We start from the raw sequence: 22,208 nt of genomic DNA on the forward strand, positions 1-22,208 counted from the left end.
CCACGGGCCCTTCGCCCGGAACCGTCCCCTGATTGGACAGGGAACCATCAATCAGAAGGCAGTCCGCTAATGATTGGAGAATATTTATCCCGCCCACACCCCCAGTGATCTGATTGGTCAACTGGGGCGTCAATTGCAAAATGCAAAAGCGGATGTTCGGTCTGCGCGTGCGCAGTTTTCCACGGGAGGCCTGACAACGGTTTGAGCAGTTCAGTAAAACCTGCTTTTCTGTTATTAATATTTATATGTTATTATTGGCTTTGGTTTATCAGACAATATCCATAAATGTTGAGGGTTATTGAGGACCCTCAGACTTGGGGCGGGCGCGACTGGAGGACCTTGACACGCAAAGTGAGGGGCTGCAGGTATCTCACTCATTGGAAGAGGGGCTGGAGGATTCTGACGTCTGCGGGGGTGGAGCTGGCGGACCGGCTGTCGTTGGGGCGGGGCTGGAGGACCCACCGTCTTCGGGGCTGGGCTGGAAGAGCCTGATACCCGAGGGGATGGGGCTGGAAGTACAACACACCTTGGGGGCGTGCCTGGAGGACCTTGCCTCCGTTATGCAGTGGAATGAAGCACACTGACACCCAGGGCTGGATGACCTTCAGAGATAGTAGGAACTGCAGATGCTCCAGAATCTGAGATAACAAGGTGTTGAGCTGGATGAACACAGCAGGCCAAGCCGCATCAGAGGTCACATGACCTTGCCTCCTCGTGGGAATGGGCTGGAAGATTGACGCCACGTAGTCTTCGGAGTAAGCGTGGAGTTCCCTCGGTCTTGGGGGCGGGCCTGGAAGGCTATGTGGGTGGAGCTGGAGGATCTTGCCACCTTTGAGGGCGGGGCTGGAGGACCTTGACTATGGTAGGGGATGGAGATAGCTTTTGATAGGAGGAGGGGCTGGAGTACCCCCTGTCTTGGGGGCGGGGCTGATTCCTAGAGGGTGGGATTGGAGGCACTTCACGCCTGGGGTAAGGGCTGGAGGGTTCTCATTTTTTTGGTGGGAAGAGTTTTGGAAACCAAGTTGGTTGAAGCATTGGGAGGTGAATGTTGTGGTGAGTAGCTCTTCAGCTGGACGGAGATCTATAGGAAATGATTTCCTAAGGTCAATATCTTTGAAGGTGGTAACAGGACAAGTTGAAAACAAAAAGTACAAGATCCTTGGCTGCATTCTGAGAACAGAAAGTAGGAAGTTGTGGCCACCATCATAAAGCACGGACTAGGACTCACTTAGAGTTTTTCATTTAATTCTGGGTGACAGGCTTCAGTATGATCGGTTTTGGGTAAATTGTTGGAGGTGATTTTTAAAAGATAGGATTTATGGACATTTAGAGAGGCAAAAGTCGATTGGGCATAGTCAGCATGGCATTGTGCAAGGAAAATCATCTCACAAACTTGATTACTTTTTTTTGAGGAAGTTACCAAAACAGATTGATGGCAGAGCACTAGAAGTTGTTTATTTGGATTTTAGTAAAGCCTTTGACAAAGTTCCACAGGCTAGACTAATTGTTAAAGTTAGGTCACATGGGATTCAGGGTGAGCTTGCCAACTGGATACATAAGTGGCTTAATAGAGTAATGGTGGAGGGTTGTGTTTTGGACTGGAGAGCTTTGACCAGTGGTGTTCTACAGGGATTTGGTCTAGGTCCTCATTTGTTAATACAAATAATTGGGATGAGAATATGGAAGGGAGGGTTAGTAAGTTTGTGGATTATACCAAAATTGGTGATATTGGAGACAGGGAGGAAGATTTTCTAAGATTATACAGGGATCTTGGTCAAATGGGTTAATGGCCTGAAAATGGTAGATGGAGTTCAAACTGGATAAATGCGAGGTGTTGCATTTTGGTGTAACATACAATTTGTGGGGCTTATACAGTTCATGGTAGTGCCTTGGCCTGTGTAGAACAGAGGGACCTAGAGGTGCAGGTGCATAATTCTATAAAGCTTGCATCACATATAGACCGGATGGTTAAAAAGGCCTTTGGAATGTTTGCATTAGTTGTTGAGTACAAGAGTTGGGAAATTACATTGAGGTTGCACAGGACATTGGTGAGGTCTCTTCTGGACTACTGTGTTCAGTTCTAGTCACCCAGTTACAGGAAGGATATTATCAAGTTGATTTCCCAGGATGTTCCGGGTGTGGAAGGTTTGAGTTATAAAGAAAGGCCGGATAGGCTTTGACTTTTCTTTTTGCTGGAGCATAGGAGGTTGAGAGGTGACCTGATTAAAGTTTATAAAATGCTGAGAGGTGTGGATAGAGTTGGTGGTTGTCATTCCTCTAAGATGGGGAATTTCATCATTAGGGGACATTTTTAAGGCAAGAGGAGAGAAAAGGATAGGAGGCAAATTCTTTACTCAGGGTGTGGTTCGCATGTGAAATGAGCTTCCTGAGGAAGTGGTGTATGCGAGTACAGTTAATACATTCAAAAGGTATTTGAATGGAAAGGTTTGGAGGGATATGGGCCAGGAGTGAGCAGGATTACGTTTGGCATGGACTGGTTGGACCAAAGGGTATGTTTCCATGCTGTACAATTGTATGATATTTACTGGTATGGTTCCACTAAGGAGTGATTTCAGAGACACCCAGGGGTTTCTTCAAAGTGGTGTCACTGGTAGACAGGTTAGTGAGGAAGGCATTTGGCACACTTGTCTTCAGTGGTCAAAACACTGAGTGTAGAAGTTGGGACGTCGTGTTGAGGATGTGTAGGACATTGGAGAGGTTACTTTTTGAGTACTACATACAATTCTTGTTGCCCTGCTATAGGAAGAATGTTATTAAATTAGAAGGGGTACAGGAAATATTTATGAGGATGTTACCAGGACTGAAGTGTTTGAGTTATAAGGAGAAGCCGGATAGGCTGGGTCTCTTTTCCCTAGATCATAGGAGGTTGAGGGGTGACTTTTTTTAAAGGTTTATAAAGTCATGAGAGGCATGGATAAAGTGGGTAGTAAAGGGTTTTCTCCATGGTAATGGAGTTCTTAACTAGATGACAAGGGTCTAAGGTGCAAGGGGAAAGACTTAAAAAGGACCCAAGAGGCAACTTTTTCATACAATGGGTGGTTTGACTGTGGAATGAACTGCCAGAGGAAATGAAGGATACAAATAGTTAGAATATTGAAAAGACGTTTGGATAAGTACTTAAAGAGGAAAGGTTTAGATGGATAGGGACCAAACACAGGCAAGTGGAAGTAGTTTAGTTAGGAAACCTGATCAGTGTGGTTGAGTAGGGCCAAAGGGTCTATTTCCATGGTGTATTACGCTACATTTTTGATGTAGAGCGAGGGAGAGACATTTGTTTGAAATATTCAAAGTTGTGAAGTGTTTTTGATGGGATGATGAGGAGAAGCTGCTTCCAATTCATCAGAAGACACAAGGGTCTAGGCCCAAAATGTCAGCTATCCTGCTCCTATGATGCTGCTTGGCCCACTGGGTTCATCTATCTCTCCACCTTGTTATCACAGAATTAAGGTTTTTCGCAGAAAATATCCGGGAGGAAGCCGAGGAAATGTTTCTTTATCCAGCCAGTTCTGATCTGAATTGTAGTGATGAAAGAAAGGCTGTTGGCTGCAGCCTCACAATGGAAGAACATCAAATACTTGAAGGGAAAGTGATGGGAAATAAGCAGAAGAAAAAAATGAATTGAGTATCTCTGCTACAGGAATGATGGGCCGAATGTCCTCCTTGCATTGATGAGTACAAACCTATGAATTAGGAATAGGCCATTTGGCCCCCTCAAGTCTGTTCCACCATTCAATAAGATGATCTGATTATGTTCGAAACTTCACTTTACTGTCTGTTCCCTGATATCTTTTGACATCCATGTTGGTCAAGAATCTATCTAAATCAGCCTTAAAAATATTAAACTCAATGTTTGAAGGGGGAGACATGATTAAAATGTCTTTCAGTCCTTGAGCTCGCCATTAATTTTCTGTTTTCTTATTGCCTTTAAATAGGATGTGATCAGAATCTTTCCCTGTGGTTGGTCGAGGAAATGTCTTTCTTGTCAAAGTATTTTTCCACAGTAGTTGTGAAAGGTGAGAATTGTTGTTGGGAATGTTAATCTATTAGTGGAATATAATGCTCCCCAGCCATCAGCCTTTCAATGACGGTTGATAATATTGAGAGGGAGTTTGGGAACAAAGGTGGGAGTCCATTGTGGAAAAAAAATGCATTCCACAACCTCAAAATGCTTCAGGGATAGGAGGAACTGCTGATATTGGAGAATCTGAGATAACAAGGTGTAGAGCTGGATGAACACAGCAGGCCGAGCAGGAAATCTTCAGATTTTCTGAAGAAGGGTCCAGACCTGAAACATCAGCTTTCCTGCTCCTCTGATGCTGTTTGGCCTACTGTGTTCATCCAGTCCTACACCTCAAAATGCTTCACATCCTTTTTGAAGTGTAACCTCTGCTGTAATGTAGCAAACATGGCACCATTCACACACAGAAAGCTTCCACAAATAGCAATTGAACACCACTGGATTGTTTATTAATAATAGAGTTGTACGAGAGAGAAACAAGCTTTTTGGCCCACCATGTCTAGGATTGTAGAGAATTTGCATATTGTAGATAAACGTGAGGTTATCCACTTTGGTAGGAAGGATGTCCTTTTACTCCAGTTGCTGAAAGTTAGTGCGCAGGTACAGCAGGCGATGAAGAAGGCCGATGGTATGTTGGCCTTCATAGTGAGAGGATTCAGATTTGGGAGAAGGGAAATCTTATAGAATCATAGAGATGTACAGACCCTTCGGTCCAATTCATTCACGCCATCCAGATATTCTAGACTGATCTAGTCCCATTTGCCAGCATTTGGCCCATATCCCTCTAAAGCCTTTCTGTTCATGTAACCATCAGATGCCTTTTAAATGTTGTAATTGTACCAGCCTCCACCACTTCCTCTGGCAGCTCATTCCATACACACACCACCCTCTGCGTGAAAAAAATTGCCCCCAGGTCCCTTTTAAATCTTACCCCTCTCACCTTAAACCTATTCCTTCTAAGTTTTGGGCTCCCCCACCCTGATTTTATAAACCTCTATAAGGTCACCCCTCAGCCTCTGCCACTGCATTCTTGCTGCCCATCTTTCCTTTAGAATCTGTCATTGTAACCCTCTATTCCCTTGGCCATCCTTTACTTGTCCAGTTCTCCCTTAACGCACCGATTCCATCCACTTTAGCAAGACCATAAGAAACAAGAATAGGAGTAGGCCGTTCGGCCCCTCGACCCTGCTGTGCCATTGAACAGGATCATGTCTGATCCCCACACTCCTCAAATTGCTTTCCCACGAAGGGTTTAAATGCTGGCAAAAGGGACTGGATTAATTTAGGATATCTGTCATTTGAGATAAGTTGGACTGAGAGGCCTGTATTCATGATGCACATCTCTAGGACCCTAAAAGAAGGACACACAGTTTCCAGCTTCGTATTTGTTCTTTGAGGGGTTTGAATGGCATGGTAGCTCAGTGGTTAACACTGCTGCGTCACGGCACCAGGAACCCAGGTTCAATTTCACCCTCGGGTAACTGTTTGTGTGGTATTTGCACATTCTCCCCGTGTCTGTGTGGGTTTCCTCTGGGTGCTCCGGTTTCTTCCCACAGCCCAAAGATGTGCAGGCTAGTTAGATTGGTCATGCTAAATTGCCGTAGTGTTCAGGGATTTGTATGTTTGGGGGATGGGTTCAGGTGGGTGCTTTGAGGGTCACTGTGGAGGGCCTGTTTCCACACTGTATGGATTCTATGATTCTTCAGTTTGCCTGTCTCGATCATTGAGAGCACCAGCTAGCTGTCCTGCTTGTGTCAATCTCTCACCAACTGCTGATGGTTTGATGGTCACCCAACCCCTCACACAGGGGTTCTACTTGGCACTATCTTCACGTACCTAGTTTAGGATAGAAAGTGAGGTTGACAGGTACAGTGGGAGTAGTGAGTGCCATGGTGTCTTGAGCTGTTGCACGCTGTCACCTTAATACAAAATGTAACTTAATTAGACTATATTCTGTATTTTTTTTTCAATCTTAATCTTTCAGAGGAAATGGCCCCTGGACTCCTAGTCCATTGATATTACCGCTACATTACCATCTATGCTCTGCTTTTCTGACAATTACAGAGAGCCCTTACTGTCCTCTCCTGCTCATTCTGTCTGTACAGGTGTGTGCCATGAACTGAGTTTTACAGTCCCATGGGGCCACATTGCAGCCAAGGCCTGGGGTCATCCAAGTGGGCGCCCAGTATTATGTTTGCATGGCTGGGCAGATAATGCCAATACTTTCAACCGACTCATCCCTTTGCTTCCAGAAGGTGAGTACTGGCTAATATCCTATTTATGAGTTTCAGGCCAGGAACTTCAATTTCTTCAGATAACCAAAGGAAAGGTAACAATCATCCACTTTTATATCAAGACTGTTGGATTAGAGACCATGCCTCGGCTCAGCTGCTGACAACTTCTTTTATTTTTAATTGCCTTTCTTACTCCTAAATATAGATATTCAGTGTTCTCCTGGCCACCTTTCCTCCCCACTTTGAAACTGCAATTGTCAACATGATCTCCCATTTCTAACCTGCAGTGAACCTTAGTTCACCCACCACCCCTGCACTAGCTGTCCAACGCTTAGATCCTGTGTAAACAACACTTTGATTATTAAATTTCCACCCTTGTTTTCAAATCTCTCCATGCCATTACTGCAACCCCACCTTAGCAATTTAGCGGAAGGCTACTCAACCCTTCAAGCTTGCCAGTCCTTTGGTGAGATCGTGGCAAGCCTGGTTGCATCCATAACACTCCTTTCCTTACTGCTTCTCCTGTCTCTTTTCACCCCCTACAACCCTCCAAGATATTTGCATTCCTCCAATTCTGGTATCTCACGTCCTTGATTTTAAGTGCTCCATGCCTTCAGCTGCCTGGGCCCTAAGCTCAGGAAGTTAGCCCCCAGATGCCTGTGCCTGTCTTTACTCCTTTTAGGCTGCTCCTTATGGCCCAGCTCTTTGACTAAGCTTTTTGTCATCGCACCTAATAGCTCCTTGTATGAGTCAGTGTCGACTCATTGGTTGGCTGCCTTGTGAAGCACAGCGGTATATTTTACTGCATCAAAGGCGCAATATAAATGCAAATGCCAGTGAATAGACGAGTGAGAAAATTCTCACCTCATTTAGGCACGTCTTCAGTTAGACTCCATTTGGAGTAAGTGCAGTCAGTTTTAGACGCTCCATCTCAGAGGATTAGTATTGGCCTTGAATGTATCATACATTTATCAGAGTTGTGCTGGAACTTTAAAAGGTTAATTTTGCAAGGGATGTCTCACAGTCTAGGCTTGATTCCCTTTGAGTTTAGGTGAAATTAGAATTAGGTGTTATTGTCACATGTGCTGAAGTAAAGGGATGCAGCAGTACAGTGAAAAGTTTACAGTGTCACCATTCTCAGTGCCATCTTAGCTACAAGGTACCTCGGTACAAAATCGTAGGCAAACAGTAGAAAAATAAAGAAATGTTAAAAGTTCAACATTACAGTTCTGTCAGTATAAAGTAGTAATAAACAAAATAAGTAATAGAGTTAAAAGTTCCAAATTATGGCCCTCCTTTAGCCATGGGCCTGCAGTCCCTCAATGCTGGACTTTTCCCACAAGAATTCGATCGCTGTCCCCCATTGAACTCTCATTCCCTGCGCCACCATGCTGCCATATTCCCACCGACCACCATGCTGTCTCTCCCACTGTAGGCTTGATCTTGTGATCCCTGTGCTTCTGCATTGCTGTTTCACTGCTAACCGTTGTCTGGCTCTGGTGCCACTCCAGGCCCCTAGCTGCTTCCACGATGCTGCTGACCGCCTGAGTTTTGCCCAGGCATGCCAACCACCAAGTCCCCGCTCTGGTCCCCCAGCTGCTGCTGGCACTGCCATTGTCTCCATGACTGAGCTCGCAGACTCACTCCAATTGACCAGCTCCTCCTACAGCAGGAATAGCATCTATTCTTGGAGTCTGTCTTGTATCCTTCATAGCAGAGTTCCATACCAGGTAGTAGAGGGGATCTAATCAAGGTATTTATTTAATAATAATCACAGAACTGTTACAGTACAAAAGGGGGGCATTCGGCCTGTATTGCCTGCATCTGATAAATGAAGAGGAGCTGCTTGCTCTACAGGAATGTAGAAACTCAGAGGCAAGCTGTTCCCTGCACAGAGGGTATTGAAAAATCTACAACTTTCTTCCTTCAAATGATTGTTGATCAGGTGAAGCATGAGGTGGATAGATCGTGCTAAATTAGTGTGTCAAAGGACATCAAGCAAAGGAAGGCAAAGGGAATTGAGACAAAGATCCATCTTGATCTCACAGATAGGGAGTACTGGCCCAAGGGTGTTGAACAAGCTCCAGCGTGTAGGTGTGAGCAGGGATAAGTTAATGCTCCTTATTAAGAAGATCTGAAGCAAAACTGTTTATTTGCTTGCCTTATTTTAGTAGATCAGATGTCCGTAGCTGCCGCACTACTGCAGTACAGCGGGTGTGCTGCCAGAAACATTTGAGTTTGGAAGAAACATTAAACTGGCACCCTTTCTGGACACAAAAGGTCCTATGGCAGTATTTCACTGCAAGAGTGATTCTCAAGTCTCTTGGCTGATATTTATCCTGGAATCAACATCACAAAAAAGAATAGACTATCTGGTGATTATTACACAGCTGTTTGTGGGAGCTTGCTGTGTGCAGTTTGGCTGCCACTTTGCCTATTTTACAATAGAGTGGTATGGACCAGACCACGCCCCTCAAATATCTTAAAAAGATAGCCTAGACGCTAGTATTTTCTTATTTTAAAGGCATGTGCCAGGCGTTGCATTCCAGATGCAACTTGATAAGTCAAACTGCCAGTCTTGAAGCAAAACACACTTTATTCATACAATATAGTTAAAATACAACAAAGAAAGAATTGGAATAACTTAACAGAATGATAGATTACGTGACTACCAAACAGTAAATGTTCCAATATAGTAACATCCCATATACACATCCTTGGTAAAGGCAAATTCAATGAAACAGATTCTCTCACATGCAGTACTAGCAGCAGGAAGAGAACCCCAGCTTTTAGCTGAAACAGAGAGAGGAATAAGAGCTTCCACATCTTGCTTCAAGACCCTAGTAGCTGCAACTGAAAATCTAAAACTAAAAGATCCTGGTTCAGTGGGAGTTTGGCCTCACCCATTCAAGCTACTTCTATTGTTCCAACTTTTCTTTTTAAAAAAAACTCAGGGCTTCACAAACTGTTTACTTTATTGGCTCTGAGTTGACTGTTTTTCACCTCTCTCTTAACCTTTCTTCTTTGTGAAAAAAAGGACAAAATACACCTCTTAAAACCATAGTATTGTCATGAGTGCCTGAGTTTCAAAGGTATATCATTAGCTGTAAAGTGCTTGGGTGCAGCTGGTGGTTATAAGGAGGAGCAAGTTTTTATTTAATTATTCAGTGTCTTTTAGAGCCTGAGACTGACTATTCTTACCCCTGGGAGCAACTGTCATGAGTTACAGGAATAGTGGGATGTGGAAATTTTGGATTAATCACTGAAACATGATTGAAGCTTTTTGACAATGATTTGATGTCACCTTCCTAACAGGCCTGATGATTCTCCCAGTGTGAGATTTCCACCATTCTGTTACTTCCCAGCATAGCAATGGGTGATATGTCAAGTCTGCTTGCTGTAACCTATAAAGAAAGGAATACTTACAATTCCTTGCTACCCCTTTTCACAATCTTAGAACATCTCAGAAAAGGTTTTACAGTCAGTGAAGTACTTTAGTTGTTGTGGTAATTTATGGAATGCAGCAGCGAAATTGTGCACAGCAAGCTCCCACGAGTAACAATAAACAGATAATCTGTGTTGGAGGAGGAGTGATTTTTGGCCCCAGGATACTGGGAAGAACTGCAGTGATTATCTTTGACATGGGCTCAGGGGATGGATTGTACTTATTTGAGAGGGCAGATTTGATTTAGTTTGATTTGGTATTGTCACATGTACCGAGATATAGTTTAAAAAGTATTGTTTTGCATGCTAACCAGACAAATCATACCTTACATAAGTATATCAGGGTAACAGAACAGACTGCAGAATATAATATAACAGTTGTAGAGAAGGTGCAGGGAAACATCAACCACAATATGAGAGTTCAGTTCATAAGTCTGACAACAGCAGAAAGAAGCTGTTCTTAAATATGAGTACTTTTGTGTCTTCTGCCTGATGGAAGAGAGTGTAACCGGGATGGGAGGGGTCTTCAATTATGTTGTCTGGTTTCCTGAGGCAGTGGGAAGTGTAGATGGAGGAAATGGATGGAAGACCTCCTGAGCTTTTCCAGCGACTTTGTTTTTGTTCCTAAATGGATGGAAAGTTGGCTTTTGTGATGGACTGGGCTATGTTTGCATCTCTCTGTAATTTCTTGCGGCCTCGAGTGGAGCTGTTGCTATACTAAGCTGTGATTCATCCAAATAGAATGCTTTCTATGGAGCATCTTAAATGGGAGCTTATTTTAGCACCTCATCAGAAAACTGCACCTCCAGTAGCTCAGAATGGCCTTTATGTTACATTGTGAGCAGAGAGTCCACACAGGATTGGGAGTGTGGTGTTGGGGAAGTTTCTGGATTTGGCTCGGTGAGCCCCAACCATCATTTGGGGGTCTGCAGTGATGAAAGTCGGAGAAATTGCACCTGGAGCCTCACGTGGTGCTTTGGCACATTAAGATAACAGTTTTCACTTAGTGAAATAACAAGGTGTAGAGCTGGATGAACACAGCAGACCAGGCAGCATCAGAGAAGCGGGAAAGCTGACATTTCGGGTCTGGACCCTTCCTCACTAACTGAGCTGTTGCGTTTTATATGCAAAAGCAATAAACGGTAAAGTCCTGCTGTTTACATAATCAACGTTTGCTAATACACATTTTCTCATCCCATGCAGCATATCACCCACTGTAGCACAACCCTCACTTATTTGACACTGGCATGAGATACTCACACTGGAAGGTTACAGCCAGCTTTGTCATTGTAAGAGATGTCTAAGCCTGCTATTGCTTTAAGCTCAGACATGATGCCATTTGACCTTTGCCTCCAGACTAGAACATTGTCACATAGTCCCAATTTACTTATTTTTAAATCTGTACCTTTGCAAGTGCTACTTCACTTTCTGGTCGTGTCCATTGTGTTGTGCTAATTTCTATTTTCCAGTCAGCTATTGTTTCCCTATTGAAATTAGCTGCTTCTATCAAGATTCAGTACTTCTTCCAAAAACTGAGCACTTCATGTGAGAATGGGCTTTCCGTGAGGGAATATTTCTGCTTTCCCACTGAAACTTTCCCTCAACAGGCAGCACGGTGGCTCAGTGGTTAGCACTGCTGCCTCACACTGTCAGGAACCCTAATTTGATTCTATCCTCTGGCAACTGTCTGTGTGGAGTTTACACATTCTCCCTGCGTCTGTGTGGGTTTCAGTTGGGTGCTCTGGTTTCCTCCCACTGCCCAAAGATGTGCAGGTTAGGTGGATTGGCCATGTTAAGTTGTCCATAGTGTCCACGGCTGTGTAGACTAGGTGCATTAACCATGGGACATGCAGGGTTACAGGAGTAGGGTAGGGAAATGAGTCTAGGTGGGATACACTTCGGAGAATTGGTGTGGACTCAGTGGGCAGAATGTCTGCTTCCACACTGTAGAGATTCTGTGGTTCTAACTGAGAATCAGGCAGCTGCACCAGTTCACCAGAGTTCACTCTTACTGTCCAGAGAGAACCAGGAGAACTCCCCTTCCCCCACTGCATCCCTAAACCAGCCCAGTTCATCCCCTCCCCCCACTGCACCACACAACCAGCCCAGCTCTTCCCCCCCACCCACTGCATCCCAAAACCAGTCCAACCTGTCTCTGCCTCCCTAACCGGTTCTTCCTCTCACCCATCCCTTCCTCCCACCCCAAGCCGCACCCCCAGCTACCTACTAACCTCATCCCACCTCCTTGACCTGTCCGTCTTCCCTGGACTGACCTATCCCCTCCCTACCTCCCCACCTACACCCTCTCCACCTATCTTCTTTACTCTCCATCTTCGGTCCGCCTCCCCCTCTCTCCCTATTTATTCCAGTTCCCTCCCCCCATCCCCCTCTCTGATGAAGGGTCTAGGCCCGAAACGTCAGCTTTTGTGCTCCTGAGATGCTGCTTGGCCTGCTGTGTTCATCCAGCCTCACATTTTATGAACTTTGGAGCCTCTTCGTTTGACTCCAATTATAAAACATGTTTGTGCCTCAGGATTTTGCCATTTGGCAAGGTTTTTCTGGTAATATATCTCCTGCAATTGGTAGCACTTTACCATGAGTGCTGGAGATCTGAAATATAAACAGAAAATGCTGGAAGCACTCAGCAGCATCTGTGGAGAGAGAAAAACAGGGAGCTAACATTTCAACGATGAACACATTTTTTAAAAGTGCCTCAATGGCATTTCATGACAATAGAAAGAAGTTTGAGATGAATGAGGTTTGAAGCAAGTACAGAGGCATGAAACAAGTGCAGGAGAACAGGAGGCAGGGTTTGTGACAGTTTGGAAGGAGAGATTAATTGTTGAAGGGATGCTGGTGCAAGGCATATAGCCTACTTACCTGTCATTGTACTGATACTCGTGTGACAATGTGCTCCTCTGGCTTTTCACAGTAGGCAGGGTATAGAGCATACTCAGCCAGCCACACCTTCAAAACGCAAGGTCAGCCATTAGATATGGTTCCACAGTTAGACAACACTGAGCAACCTACTGCACTAATAACTACCAGTTTAAAATCATTGGTCAAACTGCCTCAATTATACTTAACAGAAATGACACACACACGCAGATTGGTACTCTGCAAACTGTAGGAATACACTCAAGCCTTTTGGCTTTTGTTTGAAAAACGCAGGAGCTTATGGAATCTGTAGTTCTCATGACAACACCTTGACAATCAGAGTTAACTAACGAACTGATTAGCACCACATTCTCCCTTGCCATACATGGGTGTTTGAAATGGGCATTCTTGTATTTGTCCTGATATATTCTTCAGTAACATTCCCCTCTTATGTATCACCCCCAGCTTCTCCCAAGAGACACCTGCCTGCTGCTTTTCAAACTTGGTGTTCTGTTTACTGCCTCAAGTTACACAAACCACTGCAGGTATTAAAGACACAAGGAAGCACCTCTTCCCGATCCTGCAGCAAATTCCTACTTTCTCCAAATTCTAAACTTCCCTGTCTGTTCACAATGCAATTCATTACATCCATTAAAACTAATGTAGCTCTTCCAGCCCCCGTCCTGTAAGTTTGTCAGCCTGTGTCTTCCAGTCCTCCCACCGTTGAGAACCATCTCTCTAATTAGCTTTAACAACACCCTTTATAATCCTGACTGTTTAATCTTCCCATAATCTGCCCTCCAAGGGGAGCAATCCCGTATCTTTAGTCTTTCCAGGTAACTGAATTTCATCATTTTCTGATGTCATTCGAGTAAATCTCCACACCCTCAATAAGGTCTCCTGTGGAGAGTAACTCGTAATCGAACACAATCGTGTTTGTAATACTAAGGCTTAACCAGTGGTTTATAAACAAGTCTGGCATAACTTCCTTACTGTTATACTCTTGAAGTGCATAGAATATAGTGATGAAAACTGTGTGATTATAAACATAATTTTCAGAGTTTGGGTTATAAAGTATGGGTTATAAGTGTTCATCTTTATTTTGTGAAGGGCCCTCCTAGAATGTTAACATTTACATTGCTTTCTTATAATCCCGCATTTAGCCATTAAATAAGAGGGACGGAAAGCAACTGAGCTGAAATAAGCAAGTTCTTCTTTCATTTAGCTAAAGTTTTCGGGCAGTTTGAAGGAGACATGTCATCTAAAGAATGGGAGGGGGAGTTGAAATGCTTCGCGACAGGGATGTGCAGTTGTTTATTGCGAACCAAGCGGAGGTGTTCTGCAAAGCAGTCCCAAGCCTCCGCTTGGTTTCCCCAATGTAGAGGAAGCCACACCAGGTACAATGGATACAGTATACCACATTGGCGGATGTGCAGGTGAACATCTGCTTAATATGGAAAGTCACCTTGGGGCCTGGGATGGGGGTGAGGGAGGAGGTGTGGGGGCAAGTGTAGTACTTCCTGCGGTTGCAGGGGAAGGTGCCAGGTGTGGTGGGGTTGGAGGGCAGTGTGGAGCGAACAAGGGAGTCACAGAGAGAGTGGTCTCTCCGGAAAGCAGACAAGGGTGGGAATGGAAAAATGTCTTGGGTGGTGGGGTCAGATTGTAGATGGCAGAAGTGTCGGAGGATGATGCGTTGTATCTGGAAGTTGGTGGGGTGGTGTGTGAGAACGAGGGGGATCCTCTTTAGGCGGTTGTGGCGGGGGCGGGGTGTGACGGATGTGTTGCGGGAAATGTGGGAGATGCGGTCAAGGGCATTCTCGACCACTGTGGGGGGAATGTTGCGGTCCTTGAAGAACTTGAACATCTGGGATGTGCGGGAGTGGAATGCCTCATCCTGGGAGCAGATGAGGCGGAGGAATTGGGAATAGGGGATGGAATTTTTGCAGGAGGGTGGGTGGGAGGAGGTGTATTCTAGGTAGCTGTGGGAGTCGGTGGGCTTGAAATGGACATCAGTTTCTAGCTGGTTACCTGAGATGGAGACTGAGAGGTCCAGGAAGGTGAGGGATGTGTTGGAGATGGCCCAGGTGAACTTGAGGTTGGGGTGGAAGGTGTTGGTGAAGTGGATGAACTGTTCGAGCTCCTCTGGGGAGCAAGAGGCGGCGCCAATACAGTCATCAATGTACCGGAGGAAGAGGTGGGGTTTGGGGCCTGTGTAGGTGCGGAAGAGGGACTGTTCCACGTAACCTACAAAGAGGCAGGCATAGCTGGGGCCCATGCGGGTGCCCATGGCTACCCCCTTTGTCTGTAGAAAGTGGGAGGAATCGAAAGAGAAGTTGTTGAGGGTAAAGTTGATAGATTTCTTTCCCTCAAGGAGTTGGTTAATCCACGTGGGTTTTTCCGACAACTGGCAGTGGTGTCATGATCAACATCAGAACTTTAAATTCTTAATTTTTTCTTCAATTTAAATTCCACCATGGCAGTATTTATATTCAGTCCCCAGAACTTCACCTGAATTTGGGGTTTTGGGGATATCCCCATAACCCTTGATTCCACTATCTTTAAGTGCTCTATCCATCTCTTTCTTGAAAGTATCCAGGGACTTGGCCTCCACTGCCTTCTGGGGCAGAGCATTCCATATATCCACCACTCTCTGGGTGAAGAAGTTTTTCCTCAACTCTGTTCTAAATGGCCTACCCCTTATGTTTAAACTGTGTCCTCGGGTTCTGGACTCACTCATCAGCAGAAACATGCTTCCTGCCTCCACAGTGTCCAATCCCTTAATAATCTTATACATCTCAATCAGATCCCCCCTCATCCTTCCAAACTCAAGTGTATACAAGCCCAGTCGCCCCAATCTTTCAACATATGATAGTCCCGCCATTCCAGGAATTGACCTTGTGAACCTACGCTGCAATCCCTCAATAGCAAGAATGTCCTTCCTCAAATTTGGAGACCAAACTGCACACAATACTCGAGGTGCGGTCTCACCAGGGCCCTGTGCAGCTGCAGAAGGACCTCTTTGCTCCCATACTCAATTCCTCTTGTTATGAAGGCCAGCACGCCATTCGCTTTCTTCACTGCCTGCTGTACCTGCATACTTGCTTTCATTGATTTATGATCACTTGGAAAGGCACAGTTTGATTCGTGATAGTCAGTATAGATTTGTGAGGGGTAGATCATGCCTGACAAACCTTATTGAATTCTTTGAAGAGGTGACCAAACACGTGGATGAAGGTGGAGCAGTGGATGTGGTCGGCATGGATTTTAGTAAGGCATTTGATAAGGTTCCCTATGGTAGGCCCATGCAGAAGGTAAGGAGGCATGGGATAGGGGGACAGTGTGGCAGATTGGATTCAGAATTGGCTGAGCCTTAGAAGTCAAAGGGTGGCAGTGGACAGAAAATATTCAACATGGTGCTCGGTTACGATTGGTGTATCACAAGGGACTGTCCTGGGCCGTCTTCTATTTGTGATTTTTGTAAATGATTTGGATGAAGGAGTGGAAGGGTGGATTAACAAGTTTGTGGATGATACGAAGGTGGGTCATGTTGTGGACAGTGCAGAGGGCTGTTCTAGGTTACAATGAGACATTGATAGAATGCAGATCTGGGCTGAGAAGTGACAGATGGAGTTTAACCCTGAAAAGTATGAGGTGATTCATTTTGGAACGACAAACTTGAAAGCAGAATACAGAGCTAATGGAAAGATTCTTGGCAGTGTGTAGGAGCAGAGGGATTTTGGGGTTCATGTCCACAGTTCCCTGAAAGCTGCCACCCAGGTGGATGGAGTTGTTAAGGCGTATGATGTGTTAGCTTTCATTAATAGAGGAATTGAGTTCAAGAGCTGTGAAGTTACGCTCCAGCTATACAAAACCCTGGTTTGGCCACATCTGGAGTATCGTGTCCAATTCTGGTCGCCTCATTACAGGAAAGATGTGGTAGCATTAGAAAAGATGCAGAGGAGATTTACCAGGATGTTGCCTGGAATGGAGGGAAGGTCTTATGAGGAAAGATTGAGAGAGTTAGGGCGTTTCTCTTTAGAATGACAAAATGAGGTGTACAAAATGATCAGAGGTACAGATAGAGTAGACCGCCAGAGATGTTTTTCCTAGAGTGGAGATAGCTTTTATGAGGGGGCATAGTTTTAAAGTGGAAGGAGGTAAGTATCGGGGAGATGTCTGAGGTAGGTTCTTTACTCAGAGTGGTCGAGGCGTGGAATGCTTTGCCGGAGCGGGTAGTGGAGTCGGCCTCATTAGGGAAATTTAAGCAGCTATTAGATAGGCACATGGGTGATAGTATAAGGTAGTGGTGGAGATTAGATAGACCTTAAGTTTAGGGTAAACGTTCGGCACAACATCGTGGGCTGAAGGGCCTGTATTGTGCTGTACTGTTCTATGTTCTAACAGTCTAACAATGATACCACTAGACCATCGCCTTCCCTGTTGCAGTTACACAGCCAGGGATTTGAGCTTGAAACTTTTGTATCAGCTCCAAACCATAGAATGTGACCTAGAATTTAACTAACTCTGGGCTCGGTGCGTTTCATGTGTTGGAGAAAACTAGTTCTTGTACCAATGCAACTGTTTCCTGTTTCAGAGTTTTACTATGTGGCATTGGATTTTCCTGGTCATGGTCTTTCCTCTCACCGGTCGCCTGGAATTCCCTATTACTTCACGGAATACATCTCGGATGTGCGGAGAATTGCAGACAGTAGGTTTCGGTTCTGCCGTGGATTTGATGGGCCACGGTGAGGTGAATCTGGTCTTGAGGCTGTTCCTCAGTCCCACTTAGGCCTCCTGCAGGCAGAGGGAATCGTCAGTTGAGGGCTGCAGATGGGCCAACTCCACCAGTCTCCTTCCAGGGAGCAGAGGGGATGCAGGCATCACCCTCTCTGCTCCAGGAGTGGGAAAATTAGCTAAATGTCAGTCACTGGAAAATCGGGCAGTTGTGGATATTGGGATAACAGTGTTAAGCTGGATATTGGTTTGTGATGAGTTTGTGACTGTTACAACAGCTGTTGTGGTCAAGGCACACAAGTTAAGTTTGTCCACTTTGCCTAACTACCAGAGGATGACATGCTTTACAGTAATCTTTAATTTTGCCAGTGACCGAATTATCCAGAGCCTGGACAAAACCAACTTGCAATTACATTTCACAAACTCAGGAAGTCCCAGAGCCCCAACAGTGACGGTATTAGAAAAGAAGCTACAGCGACTTGCCCATGCAGCCCTCCGTGCTTGCCCCTCAGTTAACCCTGAAAGATTATATGGTGGTCATCTTTTTTTCTACATCCAATATCTTTCTATGTCCACTTTGGCTGCCACGTTCGCTACATGATCATGCTTCAGAAATAACCCATTGGCTGTCCACCATTGTGCGACTTTGAGGTTGTGAAGTACAAATGAAAGTTGCTTCTCCCTTCAATTGGAGCACCAATTTCTTAGAAAATACCTGTTTCAGCACAGCTCATTTCTGGGGTAAGCATTGGCTGGATATTGATATGTTCTGTTACAAGGAATAGGCCGGACTCCTTTAAGAGATACACTCGTGTCATCATCACTGTATCCTAGCAGGTGACCTGAGAGTATCAGAATCTTGAACTCCATCTTACCTCTGATCACTCAAAGCATGCCACTCTCCTGGAAGCATGCTTCTCTGTTGTTCCTGGGTTGGCAGGACTGGTGTATGAAGAGAGACTGAATTGATTAGGACTATATTCACTGGAGTTGAGGGGAATGACAGAGTATCTCATAGAAACCTATAAAATTCTAACAAGACTAGGCAGGTAAATACAGGAAGAATGTTCCTGATGACTGGGAGTCCAGCCCATGGGCCACAGTGTAAGGAGACTGGGTAGGCCTTTTAGGACTGAGATGAGAAGAAATGTCTTCACACAGGGAGTGGGTAGCCTGTGGAATTCTTTTCCACAGAAAGTAGTTGAAACCAAAGCATTGAATGTTTTCAAGAAGGAGTTAGATTTATTTCTAGAGCTCAAGGGATCAAAGGGTACGGGGAGAAACAGAGGAACCAGGGTACTGAGTTGGATGATCAGCCATGATCGTATTGAATAGTAGAGCAGGCCTAAAGGGTTGAATGGCCTAATCCTGCTCCTATTTTGTACGTTACTGTGTTTGTAATCCAGTAGCTTAATATTATCCCAAGCACTCATGAGCCTGAAGAGTGTATTGTTTGCACAGAGTTGGTTGGAATAAACATTTTTTGGATTCTTCGAAGCCACAGTATCTACACCCATTCCCTCCGAGAACCATAGAATCCCAACAGTGTGGTAGCAGGCCATTTGGCCCATCGAATCCACACTGACCCTCAAAGAGCATCCTACCCAGACCCATCCTCCTACCCTGTCCCTGTAAAACTGCTTTTCCCAGGGCTAACCCACCTAACTTACACATCCCTGGACACAATGGTAATTTTAGTATGATCAATCCAGTTAGCCTGTGCGTGTTTGGACTGTGGGATGAAACCCACGCAGATGCTGGGAGAATATGCAAACTCTATACAGACAGTTGCTGGAGGGTGGAATCGAACCCAGGACAGTTGCTGGAGGGTGGAATTGAACCCAGGACTCTGGTGCTGTGAGGTGACAACATAGTATTGCCTCATCAGATAGAATACCCTGTTGGAGGCAAACTCACACCAGAGATCCCCCCCCCCCCCCCCTCTCTCATCACAGTCTTACTGACAAATATTGGTGTGTGTGGAGGGATTGGGAGGAGAAAATATGCCCTGGGATGTCCCCTTCACCATTGATTAATAACTTGCTGCACTCAGCATTGAGGCTAACTTGTGGCAAGATGTTGTATTAACCCTCCCTGGACTTACTCCTGGTGAAGAGTCAACATCTGCAGCAGAGGAGGGTTATAAACTAACGAGAAATTAAAACTTCAGAAGTGCTTCTGAGCTTATTCTGGTTTTTATTGTTACAGCTTTAAACTGGAATAAATTCACCATTCTAGGCCACAGCATGGGTAAGTGAGCGACTTCTCTGATTAATCAAATATTGACATTACCGTGTGAAATGTACAAAATCCAGACAAAATGTCGTCTTCATGTAAAATGTGCTTCAAGACCAAGTGATATCTAGCATTAAAAGTCAAGGTAAGGTCACCGTACAGTTACTGGGCCATGGGACTCCAATCACATTAAAGTGAGATGACGAGGGGTAGTTTAACCGGAGGGTCACCACACCTTCGGTGAGGGGAGAGGGTGAGAAGGAGCACCCTTTATATTAACCTCAGCCAGTGTGGAAATTTTAACCCGCGCTATTGGCGTCATCCTGCATCTCTCAAACCAACAGTACAATCTCAACTGAGCTTACCGAGCCCCGTAACCAGCAGCAGTACATCCATATCAGTGAGTCAAATATTGCAGGTTCGAGTCTCACTGCAGACACTCATAGAATTCCTACACTGTTAAAGCAGGCCGTTCAGCCCATCATGGCCATACTGACCCTCCAAAGATAACCCCAATCAAGCACATAATCCAAGCTGCCGTTTCCACTGCAGCACTGAAGGAGTCAAAGGCGCTTATTTTCAATAAGACATTTAAACCAAAGCCAACCTGCATCTTGAGGTCAGCACGAACGATCCCAAAGCACCATTTTGTGAAAGAGCAGGGTAAATTGTCCCCAGTCTCCTCACCGATTATTACCCATTAAACTAGTGTTTTAAAAACAGATTCTGTTGTAATTATCACCTGTCAGCTTGTGGGAATCAGCCTGTGCATTGTTTAATTAATCTATTACAATTAAATTATAAATTGGCTCTAAAACACTTTGACAGATCCCAAACTCATGACAGGCACTATATAAATGCAAGTGTTTCTTTAAGCTCAGGCTTTTATTCACTGTGACTGCCAGTTGTTGTTCCAAAATTCTGTTGACATCGGAGAGTTGGGACTATTAATGCCTTGCTCTGTTCCCTCCCACTCTGCCTCACCGCTCCTGCGGAAAAAAACAAACCTACCCGTTACATAGCAGTTCTTACAACTTCAGGGTACCGTCAAATATGTCACTATATAGAAATTCCCTTAAAATGGGCACAGCGTTGCTCATTGGGCAAGATCCCACAGACTGCAAGTGAGCTGTCAAAGGAGTGTACCATTGTAATGGTACCATGGATATATCCGTTTGGATTTTGCAAAATCAGAGGCAATCCTGTTGAAACATACAAGATCCTGGGGGGAGGTGGTAGTGTGGATCCTGAGAAGATGTTTCCCTTGTGACAGAGGCTGGAAAGTGGGAATATGGTTTAAAAACAAAGGCTCTCCTGGACAATATGGGATCAGATGAAAATGGATTTTTTAGACTGTCATGAAGTTGTGGAATTCTCTTCTACAGAGAGTAGTGGAGGTAGGCCCCTTAAATATATCTAAGGCAGAGTTAGTAGATTCTTGTCTAACAAGGGAGTCAGTGATTATTGGAAGTAGATGTGAATGTGGAGTTGAAGTCGCAATCAGATCAGCTGTGATTTTGGTGAATGGAGGACCAAACCTACTAGCCTATGTAGAAAGACTGGCAGATTGTATCAAGCAGCATGTCCCATCATCAGAACGCAACAAGGAAAATAAGGTCCAAAATTAGCTGTGATTCCACATCTGCTAAATAATCCTGAGTGCACTAAGAATTACACTGACCACTGAGGGGAAGCAATGACAGGATTGAGGTATTTAGGTTATGGAGCAGATGTAGAGATCTTTCCATTTGCTGGAAAGAGGAGAAAGAGCCTAAGGTAGACACCAGAGATTCAACAGGGAATTCAGCAGAAGCCTCTTCACCCAGTGAGTGAGAGAATGTGGAAATGGCTCCCACAGGGGGCACTTGAGGCCAGTATTGTAGCTGCATTTAAGAGGAAACTAGATTAACGCATAAGGGAGAAAGGAATATGCGTATACCCCAATGGGCTGGATGAGGAGGGGTGAGGAGACGGGATTTGCATGGAGTATAAATGCCATCATTAACCAGAGGGACCAAATGAACTGTTTCTAATGCTGTAAATCTCAAACTATTGTCTCTCCGATATTAACGTTCTCCACGGTTCTTTTTCAGGGGGTAATGTTGGAGGCTTGGTAAGTAGTTACACAATAACTATTTTAACTTCAGCTACAGATTCCAAAGCCATGACTTAATTTTTTTCTTTCAAAAGTATACAGTCACTAAAGCAGTAACATATGAGGAAACAAACAAATGTTGGAATTTGACTCTCTATCTAACTAACAAACCAAAGACATTTCTTGTACAAGACTAGGTTTATATCCCTTTGAGGCATTGAGGAAGGTCTGATAACTGAACAGACCTCCATTTACCTTTATCAGAAGGATCTTGGCAGTGGTCTTTCCCCACTGCGCCTTGGTGGCAGCTGCCCCAAGCTTTGGTGCATCCCTCAGCACATGGTCCTGGAATGTGTCAGCCTATAATATTCGGTCGAGGTCACCTCCTTGCTCTGGAAGATCAGCAAGTTTCAGACTGACTAAAGAGTGCCTTTCATTGAGTTGATGGTCCTCCAGGCGCAGTCCGTGTTTGTCTCAGTGTGCGTCCTTGGCAGCAGACCATAGAGCACAGAGTCTTGCAGCGAACCCCGGCAAAAATCACTATCTCTGT

General features: G+C 44.8%; 1 protein-coding gene across 6 annotated transcripts in view; it reads left to right on the forward strand.

Annotated features, from left to right (window-relative positions):
* Nucleotides 1-154: 154 nt before the first annotated feature.
* Nucleotides 155-22,208, forward strand: part of serhl (serine hydrolase like) — a 50,517-nt gene continuing 28,463 nt past the window's right edge. Inside the window, exons 1-6 of one of the 6 annotated variants that reach the window (XM_059640541.1) lie at nt 155-208; nt 3,954-4,034; nt 6,145-6,294; nt 17,189-17,302; nt 19,537-19,578; nt 21,657-21,676. In XM_059640541.1, the coding sequence (XP_059496524.1) occupies nt 3,992-4,034; nt 6,145-6,294; nt 17,189-17,302; nt 19,537-19,578; nt 21,657-21,676 (369 nt within the window). In that variant the 5' untranslated portion in view covers nt 155-208; nt 3,954-3,991. The other 5 variants (XM_059640544.1, XM_059640545.1, XM_059640540.1 and 2 more) reach the window with 5 other exon arrangements.

Source organism: Stegostoma tigrinum, chromosome 38 (assembly GCF_030684315.1).
Source record: "Stegostoma tigrinum isolate sSteTig4 chromosome 38, sSteTig4.hap1, whole genome shotgun sequence".
NCBI lineage: Eukaryota > Metazoa > Chordata > Chondrichthyes > Orectolobiformes > Stegostomatidae > Stegostoma > Stegostoma tigrinum.